The following is a 24,878-nucleotide window of genomic DNA, read 5'->3' as shown; positions in this document are numbered from 1 at the left end:
AGAGCTGCTGCATCTCAGACAGCTCAGGGAAGGGCTCACAAAAAAGATGGGGGACATGCATTGCATCCCAGGCAAGGAATGGCAATATACTGACCTAGCACCCAACTGGAGCCTTCCTGCACCCATGGCCAACGATGCAAGGCAACGGGCTCCAGTTAAACCCTGTGCACGTCACACACAGCCACAGCACCAGCCACCACCCTCCAACTCAGAGGAGCCAGGCCCCTCGTTTTGGGGGCCAATGAAGCAAAAGTCACTCAAGTAGAAAGAGAATGTTTCTTGCATTTGAATTTGCAGGGCTACTTTGCTCTCCCACTCCTGGCAGCTCCAAGACTAAGGGCTGTAATAGCAGGAATTACCATCCCACACACAGCTGCCATGCCCACCCCAGGGCCACTGTGCCTTGCAAGGCATGTGCTGTGCCCAAGCACTGGCCAGACATCATTGCACCACACAGAATAATGCAGTGCTAAGATGTTAAAGAAAAGCCCTGGAAGCCCACCCAGCCAAATCACAAATTCCATTTATGCCAAACTCCAAATCAGAAATTCACATCTGTGTGATGTTTGAGTAGTACAAGCAGGTTACTTGTTCTGTTAAATAAAAGTAAACATAAAAGAGCACCCCAAGCACAGTTAAACAGTTTGAAGCATGAAAAAAAAAACCAAATAAAACCCTACAACAAATAAACCCCAAACACATTAAAATACAAGAAATAAAGATAGCCAAACTGTGTTTGGCTCTGGCAGTAAGCAGCAGGGTTTGAACACACTGATTTCACACAAGAAAACAAAGCCTCTCTTAGTCTTTTATCTTCAAAATGTGCTTAGCAAATTGCTCAAGAGGTTTTGAATTGCTTTTTCACAGAAACACAACACAGTTGTCAAGCACTTTAGATGTAATTTCAGTATTTACTGTAAGCAGTAAAGAGTTTCAGATGGATCTGAATTACATACGTACCTCCAGTTGGACATAGTACTTTGCCTTGAGTTCGAAATAAGGTCTGTGGAAAAAACAAAGAACAATTGTTTACAATCACTGGGACTGAATGCAGAGTACTGGGGTGAGTAGTTGCTCTCTTTGTAGCATTAACACAGCCATTTTGCGTATTACTGTAATCCCAGGAGACCACTACCTAGACGATAGGACATGTACATGTGCTCCCAGTGTATTTCCCTCTCTAATATATCTATTCTCATGGGTCTTTTGACCTAAATACAAATTGCAAAATTCCAGTTTTTAGAGTTGACAGTTATTTCCTTCAGGACTAGATTCTGCAAGATATTTAAATGCAACATCCACCTTCAGGCATAAGCAACTTCTCTGCACCCATCTAATTCCTCAGCAGCCCACAGCACACATAAATTCCCCATGGGAGGTGAACCTTAGACTTCCCTGGATTCAGATGTGGGAGATGGAAGGGCAGTTCTCAGGTTTGTCAGGGAAGGAAAGGGGATGAAGGGAGGTCAGAGCACCACATAGAAGGACAGCACTTCCTGCCAGTGGCCCACCAGGCACTTCCCTGATGCTGCACAGCTCTCAAACAGTCTGCCTGGACACAGAACAGTGTCACATCCACTCTGCTTCCCACCTCTGACAACAAAAAGACAACAACAACAACAACAAAAAAAATAAAAAAGACTGCAGGAGGACAGAGGTATAAGAGCTGCAGGACGAAGCCTAGGAACCATGTTCCAGCCTCAAAGTTTTGAAGCCCACAAGCCAATATCATCTGATACAACACTGAGGAGCTAAAGGAAATAAGAGTCCTGATTTTTTAGCAGAGCTTACTACCCTCTTCACCTCTCAGCCACTTTCCTGGAAAGCAGGGGAGAGATAAACAATCAGACAGGAGTTTACAAGAATGTGAACTACCCATATCATGTTTCTACCCTGACAGCAAGTCTCTTCTGAGCTGCAAGTCCTACTGCAGCTGCATTTTGGACTGCGCACTAGAATTCGGGGGTCCAAAACTGTGACTTTCTGATCCTATATTCTTTGAAGGGTTCAATTCACTATGCAGTCACACACAATATAACTGAGCTGTGTTTCCCTAAGAGTAGGTCATTTCAGGCTCTGATATTTTTAATCACCCCCCCTACCATCAGTAGGAGCACACAGCCAGATCTTGATGCTTCCAGTGACACTGATCCAGTCAAACTGTACCTCTGCCTTCCCTCACTAGGACATAACCCTGCCAAAGGCTACACAAATGCACCTGCCAGGCAGGATAAAACATTGTAGGTGAGAGTTTGGATCCAAGAGATAAAGGATTCCTACAGCTGTACCCCAAAGCAATGGGAAGACACAGACACTGACAGAACAGTGTTGCAGGGAAACATGAACAGGGAAAACAGGGAAACCCCTTCACCTCAAATGACCTGATTCTCTCTCCTCCTTACCCTGGCGCCAACTGGGAGGAAACAACTAGGCTTGAGTCTTAACCTCCCAACAGCTTCCACAAACCTGGGGGGAAAGTCCTCTTTCTATCAGCCACAAGCACATGTGCATTTGCATGGTGTGAAAAAAACAATATATATATGCATGTGTGTATGTACACAATACACGTATGAGCAGGCGTGTTTACTTGTAACAAGTAAGAAAAATGCCATCTAAGCCTCAGGAAGGCTCTGACAGACTGGCATGCAGGAGCCTGTACATAAGCACTCTTGCTCACTCACTTCTATAACACACAGCCAGGCATCTGATGCCAGCAGAAACCAGTGCAATGGCAGGGCAGGGACTCCCATCTCCTCGAGTCACTTCATCCTCTCACATCCATGGCCCGTAACTATTGAAATCTGACCCATAACTCAGCAGGGCAGGTGAATCTTTCACTCATGGAATCAATGCCCCACTCCATCAGTTGTCCAAGGCCAGAGCACTGCACAGCCGAAGTGCTTTTTAAGTAGGTGACAGGAAGAGTGAAGGGCATTTTGCCCAAGTCACCGGAGCAGAAAGTGACTTCCAAAAACCAGCTAACACAGACAGGCAAGTTCATTATCCCACAGCTTAAAGGCATTGAGCCAGAAGATCTGGTGACTGTTAAGAACATGCAGCCCTATGCACATTCATAGCTTACAAAGAAGTAAGCACCCAGAAAGAAAATTAAAAGCAAAACCAAAACAAAACTATCCAATAATCCTTCGCTCATCAACTTTACACAGCAAATCATCTAAATGACTTTCCTCCAGGCTGTCCCAGTCTTACTTTCAAAATAGTAATGCTTAAGCAACTTAATCCAGACTGAAGCAAGGAGCAAATGCAAATCATTTCTGCCTGAAAGAGAGCAGCTCGTTCATCATGTCTATTCACGAGTTGATAGTGAGAGAGGATGGAGAAATGGGCCTGAAAGGCCCAAGCATTACAGCCAGTGCTCCCACACCACCCAGGGAGAAGGTCTGAGCAGGATGCTGGTGTTAAACACTCCCTGAGGAGCAGCTAGTAGTCAGCTACATGCTAAAGCACAAACAGCTGCAAATTCAGCAGCCTCATTTCCCAGTTTATGTAGCCACTTGACAGCACTGCTGTTTTCAGCTCAGTTTCAATTTTTCTTTACATGAAAATTACAATGCTGAGAGACAAGTCACCTTTCCAACATCCCTATATAGCACAACTTCAAATACATCCATGACTGTTTGTGCCATCAGGTACCTTCCATTTCAATACTAGGTTAGAAGTGGCATTTCGGTACACCCCTCATTAAAGGGTCTCCAAAGCATCCCACGTAGGTGGTTTTAAACTGCAGTCAGTCCTGCCATGAGACAAAGGAATCTGCTGGGATCCATCTAAACAAGTGAAAAACAGCTTGTCTGGAGGAGAATGACAGAAGACCACACTCCTCTGAGGGTAGTTTCAGCAAGGAAATGAAGACTTAGAGGCAAATTACAAAAGAGGCAGCTGGGGCATCAGACTCTGCACGATCATGTCTATAAAAAGCTGTGTAGGACCCCACTGACAACTTAACCAGGGTATTTATTTTACATCTTATTGTAAGGAGGGAACTTCTAGCAGTCAAACCACTTCTCAGATATTGCTTTCCCCCAGAGGAATCTGTCACTTAGTGATGTGATGATGGTTTTCACAGTTCCTGTGCAGCGCTAGACAAGCAGCATGCAGCTCATGCTAGGAAGTCACACCGCTACACTGTTTCAGCAAACATGCTGGAATCTTGCTTGAAAAGTGCTAATCCTTTCTTGAATTGAGCAAACACCAACCAAAATAGATCTTTAGCTGACCAGTTTCACCAAAAAGTCATTTTAGACGGAGGGATTAAAAGTTAAATACAGCAAGCAGATTGTTTAGACAAGCTACAGTCTGGAAATGTAGAAAAAAAATACTGTGAAATATAAAGAAGATTAAGAATTGCTTGTAAACAGGGCCAAAAATTTAAACAGGTTCTGAGCAAAAAGCTGTTTCACTTCTCCTCAATGGAGCAAAACTGCACATCAGATGCAGACACAATTATTAATGTCACTTATGCTGCTCAGCTATGCCTTCTGAAGTGTGTTTCTTTCCCCAGGAACAGCCCTCACACGGCTTTGCCACGGCAGCCTCAGGAAGTAAACAAGTCTGATGTACAGCAGCTACACCAGTGCAGTCTCACACCTCTCAGGCTTCCATCACTTGCTTTGTTGCTCTCCCAACTAAAAATAAGAACTAAGCTGCAAGCAAGCCTAAGCTGTGAAACACCTACACACAGAGCTGTGCTGCTCTGCAGACAGCATCCCTGTGAATCCCACGGGCCTGTTTCTCAAGTCACACACCACCAAAAAAGGGTTCAATGCACTGGAACAAGACCAAGATGCCACCCAGAGAAGGTTTCTTATTCCATATAGTTCACCAGTCTATCAAATTAGGTTTTTCAAATAATGTTAAAAGGACAACAAATGCAAGGAGAAACACCAGTACCAATTATGTTGTGAGGCTGCTACACGCAGGCAGTAGCCTAAAGAGCAATACACTTTCACAAGTTCAAAAAATCCCACAGAATTGGTATTTCCCCCAAATAGATTTCACCACAAAATTCATCTCCAGATGTAAAACATACTTTGATTTATTGATGGCTCTTTTCAGCTTCTTCTCCAGCTGTTTCATCCTTCCCATGGCAGCATTGTATTTGGCTGCAGTCTCCTTGTGAACCAATTCACTTCTTGTTTTGGTCTGTTCTGCCTCCATGACCTTCAAGAGGGAAAGAAACAGGTTCAATGCCAAGACACAATGATGCATTTCTTATCCTTTTAATTAACAGCAACTTCACAATCTCTCCAATCAGCTCATGTCAGAAAAAAAAAACAGAAAAAAATTACTTACAATGAACCTTCTTAAAAATCTTTCCTGAGAAGAGCAGCAATATGTCAGATTTGCAAACACTGTTAATAATAACAGAGGTGTTGCAGCTTCTCTCATAATATCTCTTACGGGAGGTTCATAAGAACCTCAGATTTTGGGATCATCCATTTTTTAAACCACTTAAGTTAGGTATTCATGAGTGGAGCAACGCCCACTAGCAGAAGTTACACTGAACATTTACCCTCCTGCTCCTCTCACAGGAGCCCAGCCTTCCCAGGAGAGAGCTGCAGGGTGCTCAGCCCCAGCTGCAGCCCCACCACTCTGCAAAGGGCTGAGCAGAGGGAAGACTCAAACCCAGTTCAGTCTGAATCACTAGAAAACAGAATGCCCAAGATGGCTCTTCTCTTGAAACAGATCTTCTGCCTCAAATCACAGTTTCAACATTGCAAATACAGAGGTTCAAGCCTTGAGCTGACACCCCTACCATGCAGACCAGCAGACCTATCATGATGACCAGACCACCACTCCTAATGTATATCCTATACATCCTAATGTATATCCTACATTGAGGTGCTGGAGAGTGTCCAGTGAAGGGCAACAAAGCTGGTGAAGGGTCTGGAATACAAGTTTTATGAGGAGCAGCTGAGCAAGCCGAGGGTGTTTAGCCTGGAGAAAAGAAGACTCAGAGGGATCTTACTGCTCTCTACCACTACCTGAAAGGAGGATGCAGCAAGGTGGAGGTTGGCCTCTTCTGCCAAGTAACATGCATCTTGTTGCTTCAAGTTGCACCAGGGAGGGTTTAGATTGGATATTGGGAAAAATTTCTTCACTGAAAGGGTTGTCAAGCACTGGAACAGGTTGCCCAAGGAAGTGGGTGAGTCACCATCCCTGCAGGTATTTAAAAGACTTGCAGATGTGGCACTTAAGGGCATGGTTTAGTGGTGGACTTGGCAGTGCTGGGTTAACAGTTGGACTCAATCTCTGAGGATTTTTCCAATCTGAACAATACCCTGATTCCATCTGGGCAGGCAGATGCTTGACGTGCAGCACATCAGCTGCTTTGCATGGCCAGACCAGACCTCCCCCAGCCAGTCAAGCTGCAGCCCTGCACACACACCCACAAATCCTTCAAGGCATCACTTCTTCAAAGCGTCATAAATAAACACTCACTGCCATGGCATCTGGCAGCTACCAGGAGTCTACAAAAGCAACAGGAAAAGTAAATGTCTCTCCATTAGCTGCACTGGTGATATCCCATATTCACATTTGCCAGTAATTCTGTCCAGGGTATTTCATTGTCCAAATTTGAGATGTCAGAGGTGTAAGTCAGAAAATGTGTTTTATTTAATGCACTAATAGTCACGATCCAGACAGGGAGGTGACTGATTTGTTTAAGAAAAATAAGAAAACTGGTGACATCTCACTATTGGTCTGGCATTGATGGGAAAGCAGGCAATTTTTTCTATCTTCCTTTCTTGCAGTTATAAAGGTATACAAAAAATGGCAGGACTTATTTTACTCCAGTACTGGATTTTGAAATATTTCAGCTGTGATACCAGCTACTCCACAACTTCAAGCAAATGTGTTCCAACTGGCTCCTACCACCAGTCTGGCTTCCATACACCAGACTGTGATGAACTCTAAGATCCAGAGAAAGAGAATATTTAAGATATCTTGATTTTAAATAACCTCACCCACAAAGCTCTAAGTTTTGGGAAGTGTGCTAGCCCTCCTGGCCCTCAGACTGAACTGAACAGGGAAAAGAGATGGTCAGCTTGGACTTGCTTGAAGTGCTGCTCCTGTCAGGAAAACTCTCATGTTGTCCTTTCTGATGCCGAAATGAAAGTGTGAAATTGCCAAAGCTGCACTGCATCAGCATCAACTAGCAGCTCTTGCTGCTGCAACTGGAGGCCACTTTTTGCTCATCTGCACACACCACTTATTAAACAAAAAAGTTGCTACAGAACTTTAAACTACAAGAAAGGAAGAATTCCACAGGATCTTTTCATCTGCTATAATATATATTATATATATAAGGCATCCACTTTCAAAGAAGGGGCGGGGAGCAAATCTATCAGGTTCATAAGAGACTGACTCCTGCATCCTGAAAACAAGCTGCAACCTCTTATCTCTACCAACTGTTTGAGAGCCAGGTTGCTGCAATGACACTCCTTAGTGAAACATGTCAGACAATGCTGGTTTTAGCGTGGAAGTATCTCAAATGAAAATGCAGTCTCCAGAGACTGCTTAAAAGGTGGTTCATCTTCTTTGCACTGTGGCAAGGAAACTGCAATTCAAAAATGCTGGAAGCTACAAAAATAATGGAGCAACTGGAATTTGCCAGTGCTCAGTTTCAATCCCTCACATCCATTCTTGAGGCTAAATTAGTATAACCTTCAGTACCTGGGACAAATCACATGGTAAGTACTACCAACATCAGGGTCATAAAGCAGGTAAGGTGTCCAGTATCATGCTGATTTTTCCTATCTTTCATATCAAACATCACAGAAATGCTGAACCCTGCAGAACTGAGATTTGAGGATGATAGATTGTAATAACCTCAAAACAGCTGACAAAATATGAAATTTGCTGACAGCCATATGTCCCCATGTTCATTACCCTTTCCAGGAAGAAAGGGAAACAAAGCTGTCTGGGAAAGGAAGGTCAGTGTAGACTATATATTTACCATTATTAGGTCTGTACTAGAAGCTTTGCTCCATCCAAAACATTTCCATGACCTGAAGTGAAAAATGGACTACAGACAAAACTTTAGTAATGACAACAGATGCAAAAGAAAAATTTTATCAGTGGAGTTCAGCAAAGCTGACCATCTAAGCCAGAGAATTACTCTGGACAATTGTTTCTTTCTCGAAAAACTAAACTGATTGTAAAAGAGGAAAGAGACAATACAAGATCAGTAAACCAGGAGGAGAGAATCAATAATACAAGGGATTACATAGAATCCTTTCCATGAAGTGACAGAGACATTAGGACAAGGAAGGATGTAGTATTTTTGTTGTTTCTTTCACAGACTTTTCTTCTCCCCCTTTTTTCTCAAAGTTTTTCTAGCTTCAGGAAGTCTCTCTCCTCTCTACATCATGAAAGCACCCACACATTTTACACTGACAGATGGTACTTCACGATGTAATATCAAAGGGAGTTTCACAAGCCAAGTTAATCCAAGAGGGAGCATGCCTCTTCCCTCTTTAACTCTCCCCTCATCCTTTCCTTTTTAAAATGTCTCATGATCAAGAGCCAAAACATTTCTTTTCCCTGCCAGAATTTATGAACTGAGCATATCTCAGGAAAGACTGTAAAAGCAGAACCTTTTTAAGACTGCAGATTGCATCAGCAATTAGAAATTAGCAATTTCTCTTGAAATTCATGAAGGATCTTCCTTTTTGCTCCAGCTTGTCTCAAGGTTACCACATCTGTCAGTATTTTCCCTTTGTACACCTTTATGAATAATTTTCAACAGGAGTATGAATACGAAGATCTTTCTCCTCCATCCCTCCAATATTCAGCATCCTTTGGCCCTTTCACAGCATTGCTCTCTGCACTCCAAACTGCAGCATTATATTCAAGGTACTAGCAGAAAGGCAACACAACTCCACTTCCAAAAAACATCATCTCCAAATTTTAAAGACATACCGAAAAGCCAGTAAGCCAATGGCTAAGAGTGAACAGTACTCTTCTTCTCCAGGCAACTTAAGAGCTCATCAAACTTGTCTATATTTCCATTACAATCAAAAGAGAATTTATCTTAAAATGAACTTGCCTCTCTGGTCACATAAACTGTTCTCCAAAAACCACCAACATATTGATAAGATCTCCTTTCACTATAATGGAACTTTGCCAAGTAACTGTAATACAAAGTCAGGTTCTAGATACATGACACTGATGAACCAAATTCCAGCCTAAGTGTCATTACATGTTTCAGATCTGTGGAAAAACAGACATCTATTAAAAAGCACAGGACTTTACCCCAAAATACACATCAAATTAGAAGTGGGTAAGGCAGCTGCCTGACTTGCAGGATTGCACCACAGTCCAGTGCCTCAGGGTTGTCAACACATAGCTCAGCACAGACAGGGATTAGCTGCATCTCTGAGGCAGGCAGGCAGGCATCCAGCTCCTGTTTATGCACCAGCTTCCTTTGGAAAAGTAGCTCAAACTGCAAGGTGTAGAAAATATCAGAGTGACAGTCTGTTCTCCCTGTACCTGCTCACGCTGGTCCTTGTCTGCTCCATGAAGAGAAAGACCTTTCCACACGTTATACTTTCAGCTCACTCAGGATAAACAAAATTCCTGTAACTTCTTTGTTTTGCATCTGTTGAATTCCATGATTTTCTATATCAGTGGCTACAAAAGCCTTATTTACAGTAATCCATTAGATTACCACATTAAAAATAGTGTTAATAGCTTTTCAGTCTTTGGAGATACCAAAAAGCAATCACAAGAAACCCTTAACTCTATTTCCTTCCAATGAGGGTCTGGAAACAGCATTTCCTGTTTGGTACTCTGGAACCCAAGTCTTTGTCCATATCCATCGGGTCTAGTGCAAAACTAACCTGGCAGCATTTCCACATATGGCTATATAAGAAATCAGTTTCTTGTTTGTTCTCTTGCTTATCCTTTTTCTTTATGCTTTTAGTTTGTGGTGTTTTACAGCTACCAAGCCTCTACAGGGCTCGGGTTTTGTTCCAAATTTCAGAGTAATTCAAGAACACCTGCTGCCTCTGCCCAAGAATAGCAAATAAAAACACTACTCTTGTCTGGCATTACTATCAACAGCAAAACAAATTAATTAGTGCCCCACTTCTAACATTTGGCTCAGAGATGCTTTTCTGCACTTGAGCTCTTGCTGTACAAGACCCACTACAAGATTATTCTCTGCCCAGTACAACTGTCACTTATAAATACATGCAAAAAAAAAAAGCTAGCAAATCCAAATAATTAGTGCAAAAGCTTTCTCCAAGAGTAATCTTATGCAGAAGTAGAATTCTATTTCTTAACCCTCAGACTTCACTCTCAGAACCATTTTCCATTAGTGATTTGTAATGTAATTAACAGTTAATTATTTGAGTTATCAGCAAACACTGGGGCAGTCAAGGAGAACTTTGGTTCTAGTAGATCTCATCGTCCAATCTGTTTTCACCCACAGCTTGGTAGAGAATGATTACATTTGCTGCTCCCTGAGATCCCAGCTATTCTGTTTGCCTCATGGAACAAAGCACTTCTTTAACTGCATGAACTGAAGACAAGAAAGTTTTAACCCCATTCTTAAAGAACATACAAAACTCAGTAAAGCAACCCAAACAGACTAATGCTGGGTCTGTTCAATCAGGACCAGCAGCAGCATTTTCACCCTCCTTGGCTCTGGCCATAACCTCAAGATCTCGTGACCTTCACTGTGGCCAGTGAAAATCACAAGACAAACTTCCATGGCACTCTCTCAAAATCTGCGACACCCAGGCAAGGTGCAGATGGGTGCTTTATGGGAACTGAGCTTACCCAGGCTATTTTAAGCACTGGGAACTGTTGGATGATAAGTTTTCCATTCAAGAAGCCCTCAGCTGCAGTCCAGTCAGTGCCTATGGGATTTTACACCTGCAGTAGGTAGATCTACACTTCCTACTTACCGTTCAGCTGTAACAAACCAGAGACATTGTGGCTTGAATCAGTGCCCCAACAAGCAGGTATTCTGCACTCAGTGACATATCAACACCACCAGCACGACTCCAAACACTGTCAGCAGTCCTCTTCTGCTCTAAATCACTGCATTTGCTCATCTCAGGTGTACAACTCTCACAGACTGCCAGGGAAAGATTAAGGGTTGTAGAAGGACACAGGGATCCCCTTAAGAATTCCAATGAAAAGAGGAACCTGTTTGAACTCTCAAAATTGCTTTTGTTTCTTTCTTTCCTCACCCACCCCAACACAAGTTTTTTTTATAAGCCAGCTAGAGAGAGGTGGCCAATATGTGACTGTTGTCACTCTCCACCCAAACTCAGCAGTGTAGCAGCCCCCAGCAACTCCTTAGATGCTTCCTGTTTTCTCACCTATCAATTCTGAGAATCAAAAATTGTGTATACATTTCTGGACTTTGCTCATATTGAGCAGGGATAATAACCAGGGAAAACAACAGCCTAGCACATACTCACTGCAAAGGGAGGGCTCCACTCAGAAACACACAGAGGTTACCAGATCTGCAAATACCTAATGATCATAAAGACAGTAACACAAACAATACCCTGGAGTGTGTTTTCTCTTTCTTTAATATATACCAGGTTTTCCATGTCTCCCCTACATGCAGCCAACGTCCTTTTTGTTCCCTGTTTCTTCATCAGGCAGCTGGGTTTTACAATTCACCCTGAAATAGAGGCTTTCTTATAACTCAGAAGCTTCTGCAACAGAATAGAGCTACTGCATTGAGGACTGCAAGACAATATGAACATTGTATGGCACACTAGCATACTTAGAACAGCAAGCTCAGCTTCATCAACATATTAAGGAAACTGACAGAACAAGGATTTTTAACTTCAATTTTTGGTTCTTTCATGTTAGAAAAACCTTTCTGCCATTTTATATGTATCTTTTTTAACAGACAGGAAAAAAGAGACACAGCAAAAGACACGAAAATTCTTCTTGACAGCTTCTAGAAAGAACATTGCCTTTCTTTGTTAGATGATGCATCTCTTCTGACTTTACAAAGCAGGTAAGACCTTGCCTACATTTGAAAGTTATTTCAGGATAAAGCAGTGTGCAAGATTAAAATGGAACCCACATTTTTGAGTAATTCTACATCCAAATAAGCATTTCTGAAGCAAAGTGCCTTGTTCAACTTATTCCATACTAAGAACAGGTTATACTAAAATTGGAACATGTCCCTGTTCTTCCAGGGTAAGAGCTCCCATAACACATGTATTCAGGAACAGCTATTTCCATGCAATGATTCAGGCACAACTACAAATGCAGATATGTGTTAAGGCACTGTTTATCCCTATAATACAGATGTTGGGTTTTTTTCTGTAGAGAGCTACTCTACTAGCTATTAGCACAGAGAAATACAGTTGTCCCAGAAGCAGCCTACACCCCAGATCATTTAACCTTAGGCTTCATCATTTTTCATAGCTTCATTTTCTACACATCGTGTATCTGGACCAAAATTAAAATTTGATCTTTCAGAAATCAAGCCTTATATACCACAGGAGAACACAAAATATGGAGAAGACAGATGCTGGGGCAAGTTTGTATTACCCTCTGAGTAGCATGGTTGAGCATCTCTTGCCAGGCAGAGTCAAACTGACGTTTGTCATCTTCCAGCAGCCTCTGCTCAGCAAGCGAAATGGTCTCTTTTGCAGCACGCAGCACTTCAGTGGCCCTCTGGAAGTCCTGAGTCGCCCTCTGAGCTTCCAGCTGTGCCTAAAGAAATAAATTTAAAAAAAAAAAGTTGGAATCAGGGACAAAGAAACTGTCCCAGGCACATCTACATGATCTACAACACTAATTCCAAGACTTTCAAAGCACCACCCCAGCGTTGCTCTTTCCCAACCTCTTACTTGGAAGTGGAACATATTTCTCCCTGGAGTAAGTCCTGCTAAGACAGCAGTTCCCACCCAAAGAGGTAGTCTGCCCAGAACTCTCTCATGGTGTTCATGGTCAAAAAACCACACAGCTGACAGCCTACAATAAGCACCTGGCTGAGAGATAAATACCTTATGAGGCAGGTTTAATCACTGAGAAACAAAACAAAAGAAAATGCAATAGCAAGCTTGCAGCATGTTAAGAATACATTGAGAATGGCACTCCCTGAGTTTATTCAGGGTGGATTTTTATCTGATGCACCATTATTCACACTGAGGAAATGTTTTGGAAGTATTACCTTGCTATAAAGCATAAACAAGTTTTCTGAGATGGTGGCTACTAATTCTTTGGACATTCTTCTACTTTGTTATTGCTGGGACACAACTGGTGCGGTGAGTCCCCAGTACACAGACACAAAGGTAACCAAGGGAATTTGCAATGCATGTAAGACACAGATAAAGGCCCTGCTATGTCCTGTAGAAACTGCTGCTTCTTTTCAGCAAAATAACACAAAGTTTGAGCTTGGAGGAAGCACTTTCAAGTATCTTCATGGAAGCAGAGCAGAAGAGTGTCCTGGTGAACTATATGGGTCTTGCTGTGAGAGAAAAGCCTCCTCCAAAACAACATACCAAAACGTCCCAAGCAAAGCAAGCTACCTAATCAATGAGCTCTGATCTCTTCTGTTCTGGACAAAAAAAAAATCTTCTCAGACTCTGCATGTACAGGCCACCTTCACCTCTCCCAAAGGTTTTAACAATGCTCTCACTGTATCTAAATCCAGCTCTGAGCAGTGGTCAAGTGAAAGGCTCACATCCCATCTTGCAGGCTGGAGCCACCTCCCTTTCTCACAGCTGAACACCAGCCCTCCAGGGTCAGCAGCAAGCCCTGGCCTATTCAGCCTGAAAGGGGAAAGCCAATAAAGCAGAAACAATGCCAGTCATACCACGGCAGAGTTCAGCAGTGTCACACTTGAGTACCTAGTGTGACCAAGTCTTAGATGTTCAAAATAGATGACTTTACAGTAAATACAAAAAGAATATCCATAAACAAATTACTGGTGGTGTGCGGGTTTTGTTTGGTTGGGTGTTTTTTTAATAAGCTAGGGATATCCTTTCTTTTTATAGTTATCATTGAGTGACTAGCAATTTTACCATTCAGACTTTCAAACATGCAGGTTTCACATTGTTTTCCTACATCAAAAGTTTTTTCATTTCAGAAACATTTGTGTTCATTTGCTATATCAGCATTTTACTGCTCAGCAGCTCTTTTGAGGTTGACACACAAATGCCTTGTTTACTTGACTTTTTTTACATATTTCACAAATTTCTATTTTTGAGCTGTTTTGCACTGAAACACCACCCTTCCACTGTAAGTCTCACATTCAATTAATTGAACATCCAGCACTATGAAGATGATTTTCATTTGCACTTCACTGATTCTTCAAAAATAAACTCGAATTACCCAGTTAATACCTATGAAAAATGTCTTTGACCAGACACAACTGTCAGAGCAAAATAATTAATAAAATTTTGTATTTCATTATATATGAAGGAGTCTGAGAATGAAACAGGGAAAAGAAGGCTGATACACAGAATACTAAACTGAGGAAGATAAAGACTTATTAATAAAGAAAGAGTCTCAGTGTGAAGAAAAGTCTCATTTGGGAAGTGGCTAAAAAATCCCTAATACAAAATAAATAGAACAATGGTGCATTTCTCCAGCAAGCAGCTGGCTACACCTTCTCAACACCAGCTGCAAATACCTTCACACTTGAGACACCATAGTTATTTGTAAAGGTAATGGAAAAAAGCCTTCCCTCCCTGCCCCGTAGCAGGGGAGACTGACTCCTAACTTAAACACAGTCTCAAAAGGAAATAAAACACACTAAGTTTCCCTCACTACGTCCTGAAATAGCAGCAAGCTCCTCTTACTTCCTTCCCCCTCTCACACAGAGAGGTACTTGAAGTGACCATGGAAAAATGGAAGTTGTGTGTCAGAGGTCCTTCAGTTACTAGCTAGAGAGGGAAATAAAAGTCATCACAATCAGTGCAGTAATTTCCTTCCAACCAAGGTCCCTGATTCATTTCCTTCTGAAGAGGCTCATGGTATTTCCTCAGAGGAGAAATTCATCTAACCTTTGCTGCTTTCAGGCAGCTGACACCACAGCACTCTGCCTGAAGCCTTGGTGAAGAGCCAGGGCATCAGAGAGTTAATTTCCATGCAGAACTGCATGTTCCAAAGCAGCACAGAGCTTTGGGCCAATGTCAATGGATGTACAAAATATTCTCTACTAAATTTTCAAATAAATTCATAACTTTTTTTACTTTCCAGTAAGTTTGACCTATGCTAGCAAAGGAACCAAACACAAGTAAAGGCCAAAAGTTTCCCACAAAAATATTTTGAGATGGGATTTTAACAAATGAAATAAAATGCAAGATTCCAGCAAGAGGCTGCACTAAGTACTGCAGAACAGTACTGGGAATGTTTGGAGGAAGAGCAGGACTGGTTTTCATGGATGACCCTGTGAGAAGGAGCCAGGTCCCAGTAACTGCCAGCAGTAAGGCTGTGGAGGCAGCTCCAGCTCCATGGCTGCCTCGCTGCATGAGCGGGCCTGCCCGTGCAAGAAACGACTTACGAACACATGAAAACAGGCTGGAGACCCATTCCTAGCACAGAAAGAACCTCATCAGCAAGTAACTGCTTTCGAAACTCAAGCAAAACCAGATCCCAGGGGCAATGTGAGCACAGGAGAAGCACAGTTTTCTCACCGTAACTGCATCAGCACTTGAAAGTTTCTGTTGGCACAGACACCCAGGTCAGGGATCAAGACATCTAAGCCAGCAAAAAGCCTGCAGAGCATTAGGAGCTGAGTTATTAAATCCCCAGAGAAAACAACATTTAGTGGTAGCTTGCAGTACTAGTAGCTTTTCTGATGAAGCCTCTAAAACAAAATTGGCTGCACAGCAGGAAAATGGACTTTATGATAAGAAAACCAGAATCCAAATTTACAATTCAGCCAGATTTCTACCTGCACCTGGACCTCTAGGACATTGAGCTGGAGCCGTTAACAAGCAGGCCCATAACTCTGGGCCCATAATCCATTCAGCTTCATGCCCTGTAACTGTGTGGGCAAACGGAAAACTGAAACAGAACCATAGTCAGATACTCACTCCCAGCTGCATTTGTTGAATACTACTCTGCAATGGCAATTTGGAAACACTGTTTTGTTTTTAGGCAACACAGTTAGTCCAAATAGCAATTTAGCTTCAGCAGTTATCCAAAGTCAATGTACAGTCTTTTATTTTAAGCAACTGATTGAAAGCCTGAAAAGAAACAGCCAAACTCTATGGTAAAGCATGATACGTTCATCATTAGAAAAACATCAACAGGTTTATGGCTTTGCCAATGTGGAAAAGGATACTCAAACACTTTTTACTTAGTATGGTTACTCAATAATTAGGCTTCATTTAAACTCCCTCCAGCACACACAAGTCGTTCTGCACCATCACCAACAGGCTGCTGTTCTCACACTCTTGGTCCTGAACCTGCAGGTCATTCCGTTTGATGGAAGAGAGAGTGGGCATGTTCTTCAGGTGCTTTTAAAACCAGAGAGAGCAACGGGAGCTCACATCTCCATCCAACCTCCCTACAGTGCATATGAAGTTTATCACTTTAGACAGTGGCTGTTTCTCTCAAAAGACCAGAATTCAAAATTCAAATGAATGGCTGAAAACTAGGTTATTTTTCTTTCATCCCAAGCTTGTGTTTGAGCTGAGAGAGGTTTAGCCCTGGGGAAAATGTTCCAGGGATGAGGACAAAATCTCTGAGGGAGGTTGGAAGCAAGTGGGATGTCACCTTTCGGCCTGTCACCCACATTGCTGGTGCCTGATGGAGTCTATTCGACACAAAAGTGAGGATCTCTTTCCAAATAGTCAGAAGGAGCTAGGCTAGTGAAACCCCTTACTGAAAATGAGAAAGTCATGACACCTCGGGATCTGGGGGATCTGCTCCCCAGCTCCCACTGCCACAGTGACCCTGCTCATTGTGGCTCATGATCAGTGCTTTCTGCCAGCAAACTCAGCTGAATGCCTTCACCCCCACAGATCCTTCCCCTATGTTATAGTTTGAGCATAAAACATAAAGTGGGACTCCTTGAGATACCCGATGAAATGGCCAGAGAGACTTAAGCTAAGGAGAATCCCACTGGCACAGCAGTGTCAGTCACACACAGCATCATTTCTGCCACTCTGCTCAGCCCTCCTCTGCAACTCAGCACTCTGCAAGCAACCTGCTACAAACACGTCCCACAGCAAACCCTTCCTTACAGCAAGCAGAGCACCCAGAAGTCCTGCTCTGCCTACTCAGCCCCCTCCTCATGGCCAGGAGCTCACCGGCTATGGAGCCTGGGCTCCGACAGGCACAGTCCTGCACTTCCCAGGCATCTCCCAAGGACTCTGACGTGACACATGGGAGCAGCACTCACAGAAGCAAATGGAGCACTGTGGTATAAAACACATCAACTTAGAAAATAAAAAATTATGTAAAATTATTTACAAGCTATTAATGTATTGCTGAAAGGTGCTCAATCATGACAAATCCCTTTGGGGGGATAAAAGCTGCACCCTCATGAGCATTGCCCTACTTAGCCTACACTGGGCCTTGTACATAAGGGAACCACACACCACAGCTGGATTATGTTGTTAGCTAGAGATGAAAACAAAAAATGCTAGGCCATGGTAAGCTAACAGAAAAAAACCAGGCACGTTTTATAATGTAGTCTTCCTCGAACTGGCAACAGTATATAGACATTGGCTTGTCCATTTTCAAAGCAGAAAAAAACCTGTACTCTTTAATTATGAACTACAATCTTCTGATTTGTCCACAAGCTTTTATTGACCCAAGTCCTCTTTGTAGTCAGAGCCCTTGCCCAGCTGACCTAATATTTTTCCCCACCCTAACATATATAGCTTGGATCTATGACATATACTCCATTTCATCTAAGCTCTGATTTTTATTTTGTTTTCTGCACAGTATCCCTGACACTGAAACACGGTGCAACACAGCTATACCATTTCTCTGAGGTTAGCTGACATCTAACATACCCTGGCAGACTCTGCTCAGCCTCTGACACGTGAACACACCTGCACACAGCTGACAGCCCAGCCAGGCTGCCAGAAATAGATGCAGAGGTACATTTTGCGGAGACAAGCCTACACAGAATTTCTCCCCTCAGCCAGCCTTCCCCATCAGAGAGTCAGACCACGAGTGTGGATAAATTCATGAAAACAACATCACTAACATAACCAGCCAACTTCCCGTCAGAAGTGGCAGTCAGTAAAGATCAGTTATTTTCACGTATTTACAAAACTGGCTTCTCATTAATCCAGGTGAATCTATCTCAGCCTGCACTGCTAAGGCCTGGACATCCACTTTATTTCAGCATCTCTGCATTACTGCCAACAAAAGGCACAAACAACTTCTCTGTTTATGAAATCACTGTAAGCTGGAGCATGAAAGGAACACACAGCTGCTGCTCAGAACAAGGCCACCAGCACACCACGTGCTGGCCCAAGGCTTTTGCTCTAGAAGGTTCTTGTTTGTCACCATGAAACCAATGTCTCTCCCACTCATTAATCTTTAAAACATAGTTTAATTGCTACAGCAAACGTGTACTTGCTTACTACCAAAGTGATAATGATTAACCAGGTTCCAGTCATACTTTTCAGAAGGAAGCAAGTTTCAGATGTTTCTATTCTGGCCTCCTCTCACTCTTATCAGCATCCCACAGTTAATTTGCTGTGTAAATTGTAACAAGGAACAAGTTTTAATACAGGAACATTACTCCATCAGTTGCCCACCAGAATTGCTGTAGCACTGCCTGTCCTGAGGGATCACCGATGGCAGTGACTGCACCAGGGCATCCTGCACAAGGCTCTGGCAGGGACAAGAACAACAGATCACCACTCACTGACCACAGCATACCTGCCCTACCCACTACAGCAGTGGATTCAGTCATTCAGAAGCCTACAAAGTGAAGGCAGGTGAGTGCTCACTGCACCATTCACACTGATCAGCCACTGAGTGCTGCTATTTTGGCTCCAGTTTTCCTCAACCTGTTTCCATGCAGTTGGCAGCAGCAGCCCAGATGTCAACACAAGGGCCCATAATGCTCAACATCCTAACAACAATCTCAATACTGGCACAACTGCATCCACGGAAAATCTGCCAATGACACTGAGTCAGACCAGGTGCTTGGAAAGGCAAATGGCAGAACCTCAACCCAAATGGACCTTGTGAAACGTGGCTGGGCCAAAAGAAACTTTACAAGATTCAACAAGGAGAGGTGTGGCGTTCTGCACCTGGGGTGAAATAATCCCATGGTCAGCCCTGCCAAAAAGGACCTGGGCATTACAACAGTGTCAGGCTAAAAAGGGGCAGTTGTTGGGAGTAAGGCAAACTATGTGCTAGGCTACATTAAGAGGGTCATGGCTGGCCAATCTTGGGAAGTTATCATTCCTCCAAATGAGTGCTGCTGAGGATGCATATGGAATACTACCTCCAGGTCCCCAGTTCAAAAGGGATGTTGATAGGATTGAAGGCCAACAATGACTCCTACAAGGAGTGCTGAGGGATATGGGTTTATTTGGTCTGCCAAGGAGGAGACTAAGGAGCAATGTAATTAGCTGCCAGTTAAAATCTGAAAGGGAGCTGTAAAGAAGAAAGAGTCAAGTAAGTTTCTCGGCTATACTGGGTGGTATACCATAGAAAAACACCCACAGACAGCAGCATGGAAGTTCAGGTTGCACACTGAAAAATGTCTTCCTTACCAGGAGGCAGTGTGACCCACAGAGAGGTTACACATCTCCATCTCTGGAGGCTTTCAAGACCTGGCAAAGCCATGGTTGATGCAATCCAGCCATACGACAGCTCTCCTTTGAGCAGGAAGTTGGGATCCGATGAACTCCAGAGGTTCTGTGCAACCACTATTTATTCAAATACCATCATTTTTTCTTACAGTTTCTCAAAACCCAAAGAACATTATTGCAAAAACTCTGCAGTAATGCTGAATGTTCTCCTAGAATCTCAGTCACATTTTCCTAAATAAACAGACTAGTGGTGCAATTGGGGGTAGAGGTTTTGTTTGCTTTGCTTAAGAATGATGACCTTCCTTTCCCCTCTTCCTACAGCCTAAAAACCCTGAGTCAAAACAGAACTAAGAAGTAATACAAAAAAAACCAAACAAACAAAAAAATCCCCCAAAACAACAGAAACCCCTTCTTGCTATAGGCCATGTACAAATTTTTATAAACAGCTTCTAAACTCCAAAGCCTTGGGAGTGACCTCATTTTGACAGATCTCTGAAGCCTTGTGAGCTGTACATTAATCTGCAATGACTGTTTGCATTACTGACAGAAAATATAGTCTCTCAAGAGTCTGAAACACCCTTCGATTCTTTAAGCTGTCTATTGTAAAGCTATAAAATTGCACATGGGTTAAAACTTGTTTTTTCAAAAGCAAATTTGAAGATTTTTAACTGGATGGAGAAGGCGAAGGGGAGGAGAAGGTGGAAACAAGCCTTGCTGTCTATAAAACACTATAGCCACGTCCCTTAGTCCCTGCTTTTGATTGTCTTACTCTTGTGCTGGGCTTTTTGGCCCTCTGCATGAATGTACCCCTCCTCTTCTAACAGCCTAATTCTTACAAAGCTGACCTGACTCCTGGTTCTGTGTTACTTTCCTAGTAAACTGTAGTCTATAAAAAGGTCCAGGAAATAAGAGCAGACCTACAAAGCATGTTTCAAGAGACATCTTAGCTCTTTGCTAAAGTTAGGTGACATGTGTAACTTCCTTAAGATAGGATCATAAGCCATGTTCCAAGAGACAAAAAACTCAGGGCACAACCAGCAGCTCACTGCATTAGCTACTTCTGTTACCATCAGACTCCTCTAAGACAGAATGCCACCTCCCTTCTTTAGGAGCTGTGGAAGGAAACAAGAAAGCGAATATCCAAACACAAAATTTTCTTAAACACTGTGAAGACCAATCCTGGACTGGACTGAACAATCAGCTGCCAGTCCTTCTCTGTTCTCTCATGGCTCCAGTCTAGGCTGTACACTAGGATCTTGTGAAACAAGAACAAGGATATCACCTCTGAGCCAACCATTGCCACTGTGCAGTCAGCAATTTGAAATCTACTGGTCTTCTCACTGGTTTTAATTGATCTAACTCCTTGGCCTACAGGAATAGGGAGGTGATGCTCATTTGGGCATAAAGACTGTATAGGAGACATTACCCCAAGCGTTTTGCCCCTGCTTTGTTTTTCATGCTTGTTGAGAGGTGCTGGTCTCCTTGGAGTTACTCATACTGATTAACAAGTCCATGGCACCAAAGCATGACATGTTATTCAGTCTAAAACCATCCAGGCACAGCCTTCTTGGGCACTCACTGCCATCTGCTTGTTGGTTGTGCACTTGTTTGTGGCCAAAATTATTAAGTTGCTGCCTTCTGGAAGAGGGGATCATAGAATATGTTCAGGCTTTTCTCTCCAAGGTAAAAGATCTTATTAAGAGAGAAAAACATCAAGATAATCCTCCCAGCAGTATGCACCTGCAGCATGAGAGCTTAGGCAGTGACTCAGTGAGGTTTACAGCTGGTTTCTAGGTTTACAGAGGCTCTACATGCTCATCTACACCTGGCATCAGTCTCCCCTGCTGGAATTAAATACAGAAGCAAGGAACAAGCTCCCACAAATACACCCTGCAAGAGGTACACCGCCTGCCTTAGTGGATTTGGCTAATTATCCAAGACAACAAACACTCGGCACATACAGATGCAACAGATACATTCAGGAAAACACTGGATCGTTGTCTCACATAACTGCCCCTAAGGCAGCAAACATTTTTAAGCAAAAATTTCCAGAGTGTTGGCAAGGGATTGTCAGCCTAGTTCTGAAAGCACATCTTGTGCATGCATATGGGCACTAACGAAACCAAGGTGCGTGGGTAGGAGTTTCACCTGGCTGATGGGCTGCTCTGCACGTTCTCCCAGTTCCCAGAAAGCCTCACACCCACCAGCAACTGCCCATCCACCATAGCAGGGATATGCTCTGGAAGAAAGCCCCAGGCTAACCTTATAGATCTTTGTATGCTCACAGCTACTTTTGAGACTGTCATTTTCCTAAGGGACATGTTGAAGATAAATATATCTATGGGACCTTTAAGATTTTTCCTAGTGGAATTATATGACTGCAGCACATGCAAATAACTGGCTTGCTTCACTTAAAGGACACAGCTGCAGGTGGTGTCCAGGAAAAATGAAGGGCTAAATCCATTCCTTGAAGGAAAAAGTCGAGGTAGAAGCAGGAATAGAGTAAATGTCAATTCCACTTTACAGCCATAATATCCTCCTTTGAGAACAAACCATTAGCACTCTTTACCAAATGAAAACAAACAAACAAAACCCCATAAACCAACACAAACAAAATGACAGCAACAAAACCCCAACAACCACCCACCAGAAACAGACACATCTAAAAGAAATGGACATTTCTTCCACATCCTGGCAACAAAATGTCTTGTTTAATAATAGCACTTCATGTTTGTTGCAAGTGAAAGATACTTCTTACAGAAACTAAGTCCATGCAGAGCCATTCCCATACACGCTACACAGGAATTAGGTTCTTTAGATAACCTTTCTCAGAAAGAACAAAGCAGAGCTCATAAATGCATACTGTTTTACTGGAAGTCATAATGAAACACACGCAGAAGGCATCTCTATTTTGGCAGCAGCCCCTTGCATGAGCATTTAGCACTTCATAATAAACTCCCACCTATTCAGACCACTATGCACAATAAAGACTGGGTGGGCCGAAGAACTTTCCCTAAGTTGCAAGACTCTTGCTGCCTTCAGCAGCCACCCCTGAGCAATTACCATGCAAAACAGGTACACAGGATATCACCCTGACCTCAAGTCACCCAGGCTCAAATGCCAACTACTATTTTTAACAGATTATCCTGTCTGTGGTTTACAATCTCTTGAAACAGTCTTTACTAGTAGCCAGAAAAACTTGGGAGGGGAGAGAACAAAGCAAGGCAATCTTTCCTTTAAGTTGTTTTTTTCCTGTATATCTGCCTTTTGGCAATAGCTATGCAAGTGTTACAGCTACAGAAAAGAATGCACAATCTAATCTCTTGTTTTAACAAATTGAAGAGGATGCAATATGATGTTAATCATATCTTCAGACAACAGGAGAGGAAAAAGGAATTCACTTCTATTTTCACATCCCAGCACCCTTTGAGATCTATTTATACCTTCCCCCAGTTCCAGCATTTGCCATTGCTTCTGTGGCTAAGCACAGCAGCCAGATCAAGTGAATCACTTCTTTCTACCTAAATCAGCTGACACATATAAAACCTCCAAATTTTCCTGCCCTAGCCCTCTCCTTGTTACTCAAAAGAACAGAGAGTTTCACTTACCTATCCCAGTATTCCAATACTTCAGACCTACTTGCCCAACATTTTTAGTATTTTGCAATAGAAGAAAATCAAGAAGAAAAAACATCCTTGAAGGTAGGAATGATAACTGGTTGGATTCCTGACAATTAATGGAGAGGAGGTTGAACAGCTATCTGGCTTTGTACTACTGCCAGACACAATAGCTGAGAACTGATGGAGGCTTTGGGGGTTTGGAAGAAGTGGGAGAAAGAGACCAAAAGAGAGAGCATCTTGTTCCTCTCTTCTAGAGAAATTCTTCAAAATGCTTAATAAAACAGTATATTTTCTTCTAATTCTGCAAAGAAAAGAAGAGGCAAGAACCTCTAATTCACAGTGCACAGCTAACAAATTTGCATAATGGAATCCTCCAAGGCATGTCAACCAGCAACAGTGAGAAAAAGTCACAGTTTTTGCATCAATAGCTTATACAAACTAATCATCCATCAACAGAATAGTGCTTACATCAAACAAAAATGTAGGATGTATAAACACAAACACAAAATAGCTAGACCCAGAAAGCTCAGACACAGGTGATTTTTAGAGGGCAGACACATATGCACAGAACTCACTGACAGGTATTTCAACAAGCAAGTGGCTATAAATAAGTTCCTGCTGCCCAAAGGTGCCAAGAACATACTATTTGCAGATGGTATTGCTACAGATGTCACATAGTCTGCAGGAAATCTAAGCAACCAAGCACTACATTTGAATCAGGTAAGGATTTTTCTTCAGTTCATCTGTGAAGCAGTAGTTGTTAATGTTCCCAAACATGGGGCAGATTACCATTGCGAGGGTAAAAACCTGCCAGTTGCACTGACCCACTATCCTGCATTAGTAGAGTTGATGGGAAGACAAACACATAAAGAAGCTTTGTTTCACCCATCAGATCTTTGGCATAGTTTTCCAAATCCGACCAGGCAACATCTGTTATCTTCTCAGCAGTTTAAGGGCACCTAGTCTGAGACACTTGAATATCACACTGCTCAACCAGATGACAAAGCCAGAAGACAAGAGTCATACTGAGTCATACTTAAGCTTTAAGTAAATAAATAACATTAATAAATCAGCCAGACAAAACCTAGCTTGTTGACCCAGGTAAGTCTACCTGAGCTCCCTGCTTCCTAGGCTTTGTTGCTACTTTGGCCCAAAGGAAAAGGCAGCAGAAACATAATTCAAGACTTAAAATACAATTTGCAGGTTTTAAACATTCAGGTGGAGCAAACAGGACACACTGAGCACAAGCTCCATCCGGCAGCAGTGAAACACTGAGCCATATACACCTGAATGCAAGGCAGGAAATCCTACACACTACTCAGGGGGTTTCAAATGCAACTGTGCAAACATGACAAGAGAGCAAAAACAAAATACACTCCAAATTTTGAGTGTGGCAAAACATTTTCTTGACTGAACCTAAAGTACATCCTGCTTTAGAAATAAGGTTTACGAAACTCAGTGGATTCCCTGGTGGAAGTTCAGGAAGTGACTCCTCACCCTCAATAATAACATT

General features: G+C 42.6%; 1 protein-coding gene across 1 annotated transcript in view; it reads right to left on the bottom strand.

The window, feature by feature from the left end:
• SH3BP5 (SH3 domain binding protein 5) overlaps window positions 1–24,878 on the bottom strand; it is a 51,766-nt gene that overhangs the window by 6,739 nt on the left and 20,149 nt on the right. The window contains exons 4-6 of the mRNA XM_071561201.1: window positions 12,553–12,717; window positions 5,051–5,181; window positions 961–1,003 (exon numbers count right to left, since the gene is read on the bottom strand). Of these exons, the coding sequence (XP_071417302.1) occupies window positions 961–1,003; window positions 5,051–5,181; window positions 12,553–12,717 (339 nt within the window). The remainder of the gene's footprint in view (window positions 1–960; window positions 1,004–5,050; window positions 5,182–12,552; window positions 12,718–24,878) is intronic.

Source organism: Pithys albifrons, chromosome 7 (assembly GCF_047495875.1).
Source record: "Pithys albifrons albifrons isolate INPA30051 chromosome 7, PitAlb_v1, whole genome shotgun sequence".
Taxonomy (NCBI): domain Eukaryota; kingdom Metazoa; phylum Chordata; class Aves; order Passeriformes; family Thamnophilidae; genus Pithys; species Pithys albifrons.
This window is presented reverse-complemented; position numbering and strand designations above follow the sequence as displayed.